General features: G+C 41.8%; 1 protein-coding gene across 1 annotated transcript in view; it reads right to left on the reverse strand.

Annotated features, from left to right (window-relative positions):
• The window catches only part of Gpm6b (glycoprotein M6B), a 163,332-nt gene extending 149,330 nt beyond the window's left edge, over positions 1-14,002 (reverse strand). The window contains exon 1 of the mRNA XM_071606381.1: positions 13,874-14,002. Coding sequence (XP_071462482.1) covers positions 13,874-13,877 — 4 coding nt within the window. The 5' untranslated portion in view covers positions 13,878-14,002. The remainder of the gene's footprint in view (positions 1-13,873) is intronic.
• Positions 14,003-14,972: the final 970 nt, after the last annotated feature.

Here is a 14,972-nt window from a genome sequence, read left to right on the forward strand (position 1 = left end):
GTCCAGCTGGACTCGCATGTTATAATTCACAGTCTCTCTCAGTGCACAACCACCTTCAATAGAGAGAAATTTTCTATATCTAACTTAAACTCTATTTCCTCTTTTCTTGCATTCTGCATAAATATTGAAACAATGGGACCCCTTCCTCAGGACTCATAGAGCTTAATAAGGTCCCTTCTTAGTAAAATGGTGACTCTTAGGCTGTAGAAGTTTTAACATTCAAGCTGAGTGTGGTGGTGCACACCTGTAATCCCAGAAGCTTGGGGGGCTGAGACAGGAGGATCGCGAGTTCAAAGCCAGCCTCAGCAATGGCGAGGCACTAAGCAACTCAGTGAGACCCTGTCTCTAAATAAAATAAAAAATAGGGCTAGGGATGTGGCTTAGTGGTTGAGTGCCCCTGAGTTCAATCCCTGGTACCCCCACACTGCCAAAAAAAAAGGAGTTTTAACATTCAACAAGACTTGTAGGCTCTCTAGTCCTAGAGAAAATACTCAGCAAGAAAAAAAAAATTGATGTGTTATCCACTATTTATATTCTCCACTGTAAAACAGTCTTTCTTAAAATTAACAGAAGAGCTGATTTGGCTTCTCATTCTGTGTCAATATGATGATGAAAATAATACCATTTGGGAAATGTAGTGTAAGTAAGCAGCTAAAAAAACTGTTTAGAAACTGAATTTACCCTCAATGATGGTTGGACTCTGCTCTCTTTCAAAAAGAGATAAAACCCAAAGACAGTAGAATGAATCGGACATTACTTTGTTTCTTTCTTTTTTTTTTTTTTTGGTGCTGGGGATTGAACCCAGGGCCTTATGCGTGTGAGGCAAGCATTCTACAACTGAGCTCTATCCCCAGCCTAAATCAGACATAACTTTCCTATGTTCATATATGAATATACTAACCAGTGAAACTCTACATCATGCACAATCACAAGAATGGGAAGTTATATTCCATGTATGTAAGATATGTCAAAATACGCTCTACTGTCATGTATATCTAAAATGAACAAAATTTTTAAAAAGAAAATTAAAAGACATAAAATCCTATTCAAAGCAAGTACATGCATTTACTACAACCAGTATGTTTGCTAATCAGTAGGGCCAGGGACATAGCCACACAGCTACCATCTGCAGCTCTTATGACCAGGATGGTTATGTGGGAACTCAGAATCAGTGTCCCCTAAAGTTTCTTCATTCATTTCACTAAGATGTTCTATCTACCTGAACTTTCTGAATTCTACAGAAGGAAAGCATGACATCCCACAGAATTATACTTGGCCTTAATGGATTTAATTTTTTCCTATAAAAACATAAAGCTACAGAAACTACAAAAGATCTTAAAATAAATTTAAGAGTATGCAAAAACATTATTGGGGGATGTAAAAGGTCAAAGCATGAAGAGCTATATCATACACACAAATAGAATATTCAATATAAATATGGTAATGACCTTGACTGTCAGGAAATTGTTCTATAAATTCATTGCAATCCCATTCAAAATTCTAACAGGGATGTTTGTGAAATGTGAAAAGCTGATTCTGAAAGCAAGGATCAAGAATAGCTCAACCACTTTTAAAGAAGAAACTTGTCCTAAGAGATAGCCAGTCTTATTATAAATCCATAGTAACTAGATCAGTGTAACATTAGCACAGGCCAAATAGACCAAAGGAATAGAATGGGATCCAGAGATATACTCACACATTTAGTAGGAAATATATTATATATATATATATATATATATATATATATATATATATATATATATATTCATAACATACAAAACTCAATGCAGAAAGATGAATCATTAAGTATGTGGTGGCTTATGTATAGAAAATATAAAATAATAGATTTCTACCTCATAGCAAAAATAAAATTAAGATGGAATAAAGACTAAACAATGAAAAGCACAATTTAAGAAAAACTTTAAAGGAAAACAACACCTTCACAGGACAGGTTTGTGGCTCAGTGGTAAAGCATTTTCCTAGCATGCGTGAGGCACTGGGTTCGATCCCCTGCACCACATAAAAAATAAACAAATAAAATAAAGGTATTGTATGTATCTACAACTAAAAAAAATTTTTAAAAAAGAACACCTTCATGACCTTGGGGACAGGAATAATTTTTAAATAAGGCAAAAATAAAAAGCACAAGCTGGTCACAGTGGCACATGTCTGTAATCCCAGTGACTCAAGAGGCTGAGGCAGGAGGATTGCAAATTCAAAGCCAGCCTCAGCAATTTAGCTAGACCCTGACTCAAAATAAAATAAAAAGGGCTGAGGATGTAGCTCACTGGTAAAAATGTTCTTGGGTTCAATTCCCAGTACTGTGAAAATCAAATCAAATCAAATCATATCACAAAAGCAGGAGGCAGGAGGATCATAATTTCCAAGCCAGCCTCAGCAGTTTAAGGAGGCCCTGTCTGAAAATGAAAAATCAAAAGGGGCCCAGTGCAGTGGTGCACACCTGTAATCCTAGCAGCTCAGGAGGCTGAGGCTGGAGGATCTTGAGTTCAAAGCCAGCCTTAGCAAAAGCAAGGTGCTAAGCAACTCAATGAAACCCTGTCTCTAAATAAAATACAAAATAGGGCTGGGGATGTGGCTCGGTGGTCCAGTGCCCCTGAGTTCAATCCCCAGTACAAAAAAAAAAAAAAAAAAAGATAATGAAATACCATTTTATAGCTATCTTTTTTTTTTTTCAGTACTAGGGATTGAACCCAGGGGTACTCTACTACTGAGCCAGGGTACTAGGGTACTAGGGTACTCATATGTTACTGGTGGCAGTATAAACTGAAGCCCCAGTGATAGCATAAAACTTAAGCCAGCTCGGTGGGAAGACCAAGGATTCATTTTACTGACTGTAGTCACTCTGGTCAACAAGGAGACAAAATTTCTCACTATGGTTAATTCAGACAACTCCTAGAACTCCATCTTCTTAGAAGACTAACTAGGAGAAGGCCTCAACGGCTATTATGTCCTTATATCCTAAAGCCAAAAAACACTCTTATTGATCATTTCCTGCATAAATATGCAATCCCTACCATTTCCTGTTTATTCACCACCCTTGGAAATGTATTTTCCATTTCTGATGTGGACAATGGAGATACTGCACCTTCACAATCAGCTGTATGGGTGTTTTTCATGTGCCTATCTCATTTCTTGACAAGTATTTTCAAAGTCCTCACAGCTACTGTGACAGAAAATATCCCCGAGTTTTAAAATAATGTTATTGATGTTGAATAAAAGCTGCCAACACCAAAGTTCATAATGTAGAATTCCATTTATATAAAATGGAAAACCAGGCAGAACTGTGTTGGCAGAAATTAGGGGTGATTACTAAAATAGGTACCAGAACGGCAGCTTGAGGGGGATGTCTAAGGGCCTGGAGATGTTTTGCTTTTTAAAAAATGTCATGCTGGGGATGGAACCCAGGGTCTCAGGCTTGCTAGGCAAACACTCTACCACTCAGTGACACCCCCAGCCCCGTGTTCTGCTGCTTTTTTTTGGTGGGGGGTGTACTGGGGCACTTGACTACTGAGCCACCTCCCCAGCCCTATTTTGTATCTTATTTAGAGACAGGGTCTCACTGAATTGCTTAGTGTCTCTCCATTGCTGAGGCTGGCTTTGTACGTATGAACCTCCTGCCTCAGCCTCCCAAGCTAGTGGGATCATAGGTATGTGCCACTGCACCCAACCCATGTTCTGTTTCTTAATGTAAGATCTCGTTACATTTGTAAAAATTTATCAAGCTGTATGCTTATGATCTGCCTACTTTTTGTGTATGTATTCTATTTCAATAACAAATTTTTAAATGATTTTATAATAATCATGCCTCTTACAAAACATCTAAAAATATTTGTGACAAGATATCATTATATAATAGAGCTCCAAACAGTTTGGGGGAATCCAGTACAATGGCTTTGCAAAATGGTAATAATTCATGTAATGGAAATTTATCCCTTTAATGTACTGAATTCTATTTTACTTACCATGGAAACTGTCAGAATATGCCAAATGAGAAAACTAAAAGGAAAATATCAAATAAAGGGCTGCATCAAATAAAGTTATCTTAAGTGCTTGAATTACTTTGCTAATTACACCTCCATTCTTCGCTCCTTGTGTGAAGGAACAGATGTCTGAATTTAAGTTCCCATTTTAAAATCTGCCATTGAAACAGTCTTTTCAGGGAGGCTGCTCTAAAAACCACATTTTTAAACCTAAAAGTGGACTGATATACATATAAAATAGCAGGTTTTCAAAGTTCCATCTAACCTTCACTTCCAACAGTGTCCCTTTTTAAAATCTTTTGGGGGGGGGGGCGGGGCGGGGGGGGGGGTGACTGGAGATTGAACCTGGAGCACTTCACCACTGAGCCACATCTCCAGCCCTTTTTAATTTTGAGACAGGGTCTGTTAACCTGCTTAGGGCCTCGCTAAGTTGCTGAGGCTGGCTTTGAACTTGGGATCTTCCTGCCTCCATGCCAGGCCCTTGCTCCTTCTCTTCTCACACTAGCACTCTTTTGTAAACGCACTCAGATCCCTGAGAAAACAAATGGTCTCTATTTGGTGGGGAGGAATTAAGGATGAAGGAGCAGGGAGATAGGAAGGGCAGAGAGATCTGTGGCTATAACAAAAGGATCTCTGAGAGTAACAAGGGGGAAATCAGTCCTGTCTCTTCTAATCCATGCATCTCTCAAACACATGGAAAAATGTAATAAAGACATGACCACATAACCTAAGGACAGAACGTGTGGGAAGGTTGCCTTAAAGGCTTAATCTGGGCAGATTTGATTAAAGCTAAGGAGATGAATTCTAAATTTGGAAAGGCCATCACGGTAATTAAGGATGTGATTAGATCCTTCATGTCTTTCTACTTAATGAAGAGAAGGAAAGATGATGAAAATGATGTTAGTAACCAAACAAACTTCATAGATTCAGTCCTTTCCAGAGGGAAAGCATCCTAAATGTTAGAACAAGTTACCAAGAGAAACAGCATCTGATATCCAGGATGGTTTGGGTACCATTTAAAAAACTCCAAAGACAGAATAAATCAGGTGGTCTGCCAGACTCCTCATGATACCTCTAGATTCTCTATTGATGTTGGAAAAGGTTAAAAACAAAACTTTCTTTAGCTAGCAAAATCAAGCATCTTTTTATTTTTATTTTTTTATTTTTGGTACTGGAGATTGAACTCAGGGGCACTCGACCATTGAGCTACAACCCCAGCCCTATTTTGTATTTTATTTAGAGACAGGGTCTCACTGAGTTGCTCAGCACCTCACTTTTGCTGAGGCTGGCTTTGAACTTGCAATCCTCCTGTCTCAGTCTCCCAAGCCTCAGGGATTACAGGCATGTGCCACGGCACCTGGCAAGGATCCTTTTTATAACGGGGGGGGGGACTTATATCAGAGAGCCTTCCATTCCACAGATATGCTTAAGCAAGTCCCCAGTGACAATACTACTCAGAGTTTATAATACTGTGAAGCACAGAAGGTTTTCAATCTCTCCTGCTCTTAAGCAGTTGTTCTCGAGCTGGTAGAATATTGCTCCCTTCTCCCTATTATCTGACAATTTCTGGAGATGTTTTTTGGCTGTTGCAACTAGGGAAATGTTACAGCATGTAATGGGTAGAGGTCAGTAATGCTGCTAAATGCCCTCAAATGCACAGAACAGCTCCCCATAACAAAGAATCTTCCATGCCAAAATGTCAAAGGTGCTGACACTGAGAAATATTGCTCCAAAAGTGTATTTAAATGTGAAGAAAAAGGGACTTCATTTGTTTCAGTACTTGTCATCAGTTGTTCCAAAGAAGAAAGTAGAATTTAACAGTCCTACAGAAACCAAATAAATACACAAACAAATACTAAGGTCAATTGAACATCTACTCTCAGTTATTTACTTATTTATGTTTCTTGTGGATCAACCCAGGCACTGTACCACTGAGCTACACTCCCAGTCCAAGATCATTTACCATGAATCTTCTTATACCAAGTTCAAATATACCGAGTGACATACAGCTATTAAATTTCAAAAGATCAAGTTTAATTGCTTTTTTTCTTTTTTGCGGTACTGAGGATCAAACCCAGAGCCTCACTCAGGCTAGGCAAGTGCTCTACTGCTGAACTACATCCCAGCCCTAAAATTAAATTTAAATGAGATCGATCATCAGAAACAGCAAGAGGTTGGGGGTGTAGCTCAGTGGTAAAGTGTGCACTTACAGTGCACAATAAGCTTAAACAGATTATTAAACAAGATTATTATGAACTTTGTGTGAACAAGCTTAACAACTTGGATAAAATGGACAAAGTCCTTGTAAAAAACACCTTACCAAAACTGAAACAAAGAATAGATCCGAATCGTTCAATCGCTTAAAGAAATATAATTAATAAAAATCACATTTCCACAAAGAAAATGCCAGACCTAGATGGCTTTATGGGTGAATTTTTTTCAAATATTTAAGGACGAAATAATGCCACTTTTTTTTTTTTTTTTGTGGTGCCAGGGATTGATCTCAGGGGCACTTGACCACTGAGCCACATCCCCAGCCCTATTTTGTATTTTATTTAGAGACAGGGTCTCCCTGAATTGCTTAGCACCTCGCTTTTTGCAGAGGCTGGCTTCTAACTCATGATCCTCCTGCCTCAGCCTCCCAGGCTACTGGGATTTCAGGCGTGTGCCACCGTGCCTGACAAATAGTGCCACTTTTAAAATTAATAATCAAATAGATAAGGATGAGATTCCATTTCAACCCCCATCCCTTCTGGAGGCACATCAAAGATCACCCATATCTCTTCCCATCCCAGAAAGCTCACATTTCTTTCTCTATCCTTTAAAGGGAGGAGGCAACCCATAAGATTTAAACATTTTTTTGCAAGATTGATCTGTGGGTGTCCATGTAATCAACTAAAATTTGTTACTCCCATGTGGCTCTCAGTCTTCCCATCAAATCTTATTTTCTGTTCTCTCCCACACCTACTCTGCCATGTCCAGGCCAGTTTCTTCAGGATCCCACCAGTCTACCTTGCTCCCTCCTACCTCTCTGCACGGGTTACCCAGTCTTTTCCATTCTCTTGACATAACTCTCATCCCTATGGGATGCTCCATATAGCCACAAGGCTTCACCCTTCCCAAAACTGTTTCTATTCTTTCATTTGGAATTTTACAATCAGACACTAAGGATTCTCTATCTCAGTGGGGTTCTTTTCTTCCTTCTGGGAGATTGTCATTTCCCTCCAGCTGTCACTTGCCCGCTTAAAATCCCTTCCCTACAGCCAAGAGAATAATGAACAAGTTCTTTCCTGGCATGTCACTGTATGACCTGGCCTCAGCTCTCCCTGTTCCCCCATATTCAGACCCTTCCCAACTCCTCAAGCTGCCCATACGACAGCTGCTGTCATGGTCCCACTTCTGCACATCTATACCCAGACCCTAGAATGTTCTTTCCCAAAGCCCCAGATATCCTGATCCTCATCATCCTGCTCATCCTTCAAAACTCAAAAGTAACCGCCTCCCAGGGAATCTCTGAAATACCACCTCCCTCTTTTGTCCTTAGTTCTTTTTCGTTTTCCTACAGGATCTTGTACTTTCACTGTTTATCTGCCTTTGTGAAATGACTGGTCATTTGAGGACAAAATCTTTCTTATTGATTTTTTTTTTTTTTTTTTTTTTTTTTTTTTTTTTTTTGCTTGGAGACTTAGCACAGTCCTTGGCTCACCTGATCAGGGCCCTGTGAATGCTTGTTAAGTTATGTTCCTTCCTTCGAGAGCCTCAGTGATAGGTATGTAACAGGAATACAGAGCCCTAATTAGAGTTGGGTGCATCCAAGTTCAATGGCATGGCAGTTGATATTTATTTAACTCTAATACACACAGTAAAGAAGGAAACATAAAACTGCTTGTTGTTGCTCTTTTTTTTTTTTTTTTTTGCTGTGCTGAGGATGGAACCCAGGCCCTTGCTCATGCCAGGCAAGTGCTCTACCGCAGAGCCACATCCCCAGCCCTCTGTTTCCTTTTAATCCCCAGGGCAAAAATGAGTTCCATTTAAGCAAAGTGTTTCTCCCCACGCTTTCCCTAACTTTAAAAATCTGACAAGAAGAAAGTACTATTCACCAGAGGGAGGAAAATACTTTATAACATCAGAAGTAGAAAAGCTAAAGGCATAAAAAGTAATGGAAGAACATTCAAGCTGCTCTTTAAATTGTTTTCGGGTCTGTGTATGCCCGAAGCCATCAAATTACTTTTAAAGTGACTTCAAGTGCTGAAATTCTGTTATTCTGTGAAATTCTGTGATGAAAGTATTAATATTATTCAAGAACAACAATGTCTTCTACCTTATTTCATTTACTTTAGTTTATCATACAATTAATACATAGAAAAGCATAATTTTATATACCTTGCAATCAATACATTATAAGATAGAGAGATCTTAACAAAATGCATTTGATATGACAAAATCCATACTTTTTCAACAAACATCTATGAATCACCTACAATACGCCAATCATTTGAATGAACACTGGGATATAATGATGAATAAAACAATCTCTGCACTTGATGAATTTGGTATTTGATCCAAAAGGGAGGCATTTTAAAAACACAAGCCAAATAATCATAATCAGAAAAATCATGGTAAATTTATTAAATGGATGACAATGGCTCAAAAATACAGTAGAAGCTCTCTTACCTATAATTCACCTAAGGTATCATGCCCAATTACCCTGTATCTGCTTTTTTTTTTTTTTTCCTAAACCATACTGACCACAGTCCACAGAACTTGGGTTCTAAACTCTTCTGCAGGATGTCTGTGTAGTGCTCTCACCAGCTGAATCATGTTCTCAAGAAGAATCCCTTGTGTTCATTCCCAAACCTGTTCAGGCCAATTTATTCATATCATAATTATGAAATTTTATTCGATATTATATAAATAAAATGAGTGCCAAAACAAAGTTTTTCTTTTTTTGAAAATCATGTTCGGGCTGGGGTTGTGGCTCAGTGGTATAGTGTTCGCCTAGCACGCGTGAGGCACTGGGTTCGATCCTCAGCAAGCACCACATAAAAATAAAATAAAGATATTGTGTCCACCTCCAACTAAAAAATAAATATTAAAAAGAAAAAAGAAAATCATGTTCATTGCTTTGGAAAGTCTTTGCCAAAATAATTATGGGCAAGACAATTATAAACGTTTAAGGGGACTGGGGTAGGTAATATAAAGTGTCTGTACACAGATCAATTCTCAATGCCTTTATGTTCTCATTCTACCTTAAAAGAATCTGAATCTGGAAATCAGAAGCCAATGAACTGGGCTATGATTTATGTAAGAAAAACCAAGGAACTTCAATGAGGATGTCACACTAAAGCAAGGGCTCAACAACAAACTGTCAGCAAATGATTGTTTCAAGTTAAATCAAATGTTTAGGACATATATATGGCTCTTCTATGATTCACCGTTTTAGCATTTTCATTAAACCATTCAGTTCCTTGATTCCCAGTGCAGAAGATGAGAAGCATCTCCTCTAGGAAGCCCTTGGAGGGCCAAGTGGTTTGGGCAAGAGCTTTTGCTAGAGAAAAAAATAAAGGAAAGAATTAATTATTTCCTGTTTGTGACAAACAGGACTCTGTGGTATTGGACTGTGAGATTTACTCACAATTTCAGCCTGCCCCCCTGATTTGAAAGAACACTCTCCAAGACCATCAAGGGGTGGGCTCTTTATTAGACCTTTACACTCAGAGGGAGGCCAGCTAGCACATCCTGCCCTTACTCATTGGGAGACCATTCCTTTGTTTCCAACTGCATCTGAATTCCAGAGCAAATTTCTAGATTCAAGCCTTGCACATATGCATCTGCAGTACTCCCTTTGGAGCACAGGCCTATGTGTGGTGAGGAAGGATCTTCTGGTACAGACAGCTCTCAAGAAAAGAGGGCAGAAGCCAAAGCTGGAAGTGTTAAAAAGGGTACACATTATGGCTTCCTCCACCAGTTTCCTTGGAGAAGAGCCCACCATCCTGTAGGCGGGCACATGGAAAATGCCAGCATTTAACCCAACTACAAAATGATGCTTGTAATACTGGCTTCAGGGAACCAAATAGTGTTTAAACAATTAGGAGGCTGTTTGCCCATGTTTTTCAAGCATAATATTACTCTCTCATTTCTTTTTCCTAAATTACACACTTGTAGATTTGCAAGGGTGCAAAGAAGTAATTTCACAGGATCTTTTTTATTTTAGAATAAACTGCGGTTAAGAAAAAAAATGATTCACCCAGGATCACACAGCAAATTAGGGGGTAAGCTGGGGCAGGCACCAAGCCTCCCTGGCCTGCCAGGCTTTTCCCTCTTTCCTGGCTCCAGTATCAGGCACACCTGAGAGCTTTTATGAACTGCAGAAACCACACCACTGGGTGGGTGGCTAAAACCTGTAATTCTAGAGGCTGAGGCAAGAGGATCAAAAGGTAGAGGCCAGCCCCAACAATTTGGAGAGATTCTTAGCAACTTGGCAAGACCCTGTCTCAAAATTAAAAAATAAAAATAAAATAAAAAGGGCTGGGGATATAGCTCCATGGTAAACCACTCCTGAGTTCAATCCCAAGTACCAAAAGAAAAAAAAAAAAAAAGGGGGAAAGAAAAAGAAAGAAGAAACAAAGAAATGTAAAAACCCAGGCCCTGCCTAGGCTTACTGAATCAGGCACTTTTTCATCCAAATTTCCAGGCTAAGTTTGTAATCCTTACAAAAACTTCCTTTCAACTGAGCTTGGTAGCCCAGGCCTGTAGTTCCAGCTACTCAGGAGGCTGAGGCAGGAGGATGGCTTTTGGTCAAGAGTTCCAAGAATAGCCTGGGGAACATAGTGAGACCCATCTTGAAAAAACAAAACAAAACAAAAATCTTCCTTACTACAAAAGGAGTCAAAACAATTATTTTGATGCTTTCTGTATCTGATCATTTTATATGCAATTTTCAATTTAAAATTATGGGCAGCTAATGAAACAAAATCAGCATTTCTCTCTGAATATATGAGCCATATGGAAGCATCAGGGCTATTCTACAAATGCCTTCTAAGAAGTTACTGCATTGAATCCATTTAGTTACTATGTCTTCAGGCCTGTGAACAGAGTAACACTATCAAAATTCTGTTGGCCTAAATGAGTTTCTGTCAGATAAAACCAGAGTTAACACTGGTGGGGAGAAGGCAGGTTGGGGGATATGTGGAACCCTTCAGCCAGATAGTTTCAACACACTCATTTAGGTTGTGTATTACATACAAACAATACATCAACATCTTCTCATTGTGTAAAACAACCAAAGTTACTGAGTAGTCAAACATACTTGAAACATTAATTGGTTCATTCCATTTACATGAACCATCCAGAAGAGGCAAATCCATAGAGATGGAAAGTAGGTTAGTGGTTGCTAAGGGCTGGGGGAGGGGAGAATGAGGAGTGACTACTAATGGGTACAAGGTTTCTTTGGGGGGCAATGAAAATGTTCTCATATTAGATAGTGGAAATAGTTGCACAACTCTGAATACATTCAAACCCACTGACTGGGAGACTTGAATGTGCGAACTGTATGTGAATTATAGCTAAACAAAGCCAGGGGAAAATCATTGTCTCAACAATTTTGAAAACGCATGTTTTAAGATACATCGAGAGAGAATTGTACACAGACTACTGTTCATTATTTTAGTTTTCTACTTAAAGATTTTCAAATACCTTAAAATGTGATTCCAGAGAGACTTTTATTTCCAGAAGCCTCATCCATTTTACCAGTGGATCAGTTCATACCAGGCTAAGGAAGTCACTTGTATAAAAACCAATTCAATGGACCCATGTTCAGGATTTTCCCAACATTAAATCATTTCAGTTAAAACATTCAGAAGGGTATGTTCAGTAATTAAATACATCTGGAAAAATAAAACCAGTTCATGGCCCTGCAGTGTATTTACTAAGAATCTAAAGGAAATCAGTATGTTTCCTTTCTGGCTTGAAGGGAACTTTCTTTTTAATGTAAAACTAAAAACTAAAAACCAAGGATACTGCCAAAACCAGTGAAGTATGCACAAATTAACATAAATTGGCGATTGAAGTGTAGAACCAATAATTGTCCAAGACACAAAGTACTTCCTTGAGAACAGGCCTTTGGCTTGGACACTGGCTTCGTGAGAATTTCATCTACCTTCCACACCTATTGAAAAATAAAGCCCAGCCCCAATTAAGTCCAGAGTGTTGTGAAAGCATGTGAAGAAGGTCCCCATGTGGTCATTCTATGCTCAAATTGGACATACAAATGTAAAAGCCAGTTGTTCAGAACCAAAATAACTTTATTTCAAGACAACTAATTCGTGCTTTACTCAAATCTGTACTTCTGCAGAACTGCAACATCTTTGGCTGCTACTACTGCAAATGCAGCCACAGGGTGAGCCATAGCCATCATCTACTTTTGTGTAAGGAATCTCATCTAAAAGGGATCCTTGAGTGATTGGACTACTCACCACTCACACCGGAGCATTAAAAGAAGCAGGAACCAGAGCTACATTTTGTCCTTTCTAGAAGGATCTAATCCTTAACTTTTGGGGAAGAAAATTTCATGTCGGATTTTTTTTTTTTTTCCAGGGAGGGGGAAGGAGGCTTACTTTCATATTTGGAGCAATGTAAATTTTTAAAATTAAACTATAAAATTCTTGGAGATTCTTTTTAAAAACAAAATAAGTGCCCTTTTTTACTATGCCTCACCCCAAATTATAATCAATACAGAATTACCACCTCTCTTCCCCCCCCTCCCCCCACTTCATTGCAGAGGCAAGGGGATGGGGGAAGATGAGGAACGTGGGAGGGGGGCCAGCAAGCAATTCCCAAGCCCTCACCATTAACCTGCAAAGGTTAAACCCACAGACTTCCTCATTAGAAATGCTTCAGAGGGGCGCTCCACAGTCTTTGTGGCGCTTGTGGCTGGAGCTGTCACTGGGGAAGGATAATGAAAGAGAGAGGAAACCTTTCCCAAGCACAGCTCTCAGACATACATTTCCAGGAATACCGCGGAATTAGGTTAATTTCCAAGGCACTCTTCACGAGTTTTCCTTCCGATCGAGTCCCCGTTTAGCGACATGTTGCTGACGGCAGCATTTCTCGGTGTTAAGAAGTGTCAGAAAGAATCCTACAGCCGCCTAACACCCGCCTCGGGCCAGGTTGAAGATTTTCACTCTCCTGAGCCGAGTCTTTCACCTTTGCTAGTCGTTACCCCAATTGCTTTGGAACCCGCTTCACACCTTCTTCACCTGCACCCGGGCCGCATTTAGGTAGTTGGAACAGGGGACAAAGAAGAGACTCACCCGGGTTCCCCTCCCTTCCCCTCCCCTCCCACTTCCCTAGTTTCCGAAAGGAGCTCTTGGAAGACCCCGGGTTTGGGGAACAGAGCTTGTGTTTCATGTGGGTTTAAGGAGACTAGGAGGACGGCAGAGCGGGACATGATTGGACTCAGAGCTGGGAGCTCTAGCGACAGGGAGATCGTCCCGGGAAACCGGCAAGAAGGTACTCCACCAACCCCTTGAAATAAAGCAGGAGCCTGCAAACCGGGACGCGCCGTCTGCACTCTCCGCGAGCCCTGCTGAGGGCCCAGCTCTCTGGCCCCCCGCGCTTCGCACGCTGAGGGGTGCAGCCTGGGTGCACCCGGAGTGGGGACGCCCCCGGGATGGGACAGGGAGGCACACCTGGGCGATCTGGACACCTGCGCCAAGCCCCACCCACCTGCAGCCTCCATTCCCCCCACACCCGTCTCCACCCCGACACCGCGGAGGCTAGGAAGTGCCACCTGAACCGGGGTAGGGCGGGACCCCCGGCGGGGCGGGGGCGTGAGGCGGTGGCGGTGGCGCGGGGCCAGAAAGCTCGCTTACCCATGGCTGGAGACGGACGGGAGGGGCGCGGGCCGCGGGTTCTCGGGCTCCCCGGGGACGGGTAGAGCGGGTGGCACAAGTTTGCAGGTCTGGCGGGCACGTGCGCGGGCCGGGCTCCGGGCTGGCTGCGCTGGGCTGCGCTGGGCTGGCCGCTGGCTTGCTCGCTGCTGGCCGGGGTGGGAGCGCCGCGCGGCTCCGCCTGCACTGGGGGCCGGCCGCGCCGAGAGGGGCCCTGACGTCAGCGCCGGGGGCTTTGTGAGCCCGGAGCTAGGGCCCGATCGGGGGCAGCGGGCACTCCCAGACTGCCCGCGACGCTCTCGGCTTCCTCTGGGACCCCCGAGCGGGAGGCAAGGGGCTCGGGAACCGGAAGAGCCAGCAAGGCAATGGGGAGAGAGGGGAGCTGGGTTCTAGGATCCCGGAGGTGCCGATTCGCGTCCCAGATGAAAACTATTCGAGCTGGAGGGGGATTTGAGGTCTTAACCACTACCCATTGTACAGATAAAGAAACTGAGGCTCGGGACACTGACCCAAGAAGACCCAATATTTGGCAGCGCTACCTTAATTCGCATCCCCTGATCCTTTTGTTCTCATGTGGGCTACGAATGAGTGGTGACTTAACTCAGCGGGTCTCAACCCTGGCAGCTTGTTAGAATCAATACCAATTGGGGAGATTTTGGAAGCCGATTTCATCAGGGCCTCTGCGAGTGGGAATCAGGCATCAGACTTCAAAATCTCCCCAGGTGACCCCAGTGTGACTCCAAGGTGGCAAAGCACTGACTTAAGTTACTTGTGGATAACAAATGACTTGGAAGGGCACAGGTAGCACCCTCCAATCTGGAAGGGGGCCAGATCTGGTGGTGTCCATGGTCAGTCAGTCCGCTTCATCTTCGGAAGGTTATATTAGAGATGAGACTTCGCAGACTCTAGCCAACCTCGGCTCCCGAAGCTCAGGCCTCGCACTTGAGCCTTTAAGTGAATTAATGGTTTAACAGTGTCCAGGGCTCGAATTCCTTCTGTCTCCTTAGCGAAGAATCTTTTTGTCTCCAGAGGAATTAGAAAAGCCATGAGACCCCTTCCCGTTTTTGTATGGCTAATGCTT

Source organism: Marmota flaviventris, chromosome X (assembly GCF_047511675.1).
Source record: "Marmota flaviventris isolate mMarFla1 chromosome X, mMarFla1.hap1, whole genome shotgun sequence".
Taxonomy (NCBI): domain Eukaryota; kingdom Metazoa; phylum Chordata; class Mammalia; order Rodentia; family Sciuridae; genus Marmota; species Marmota flaviventris.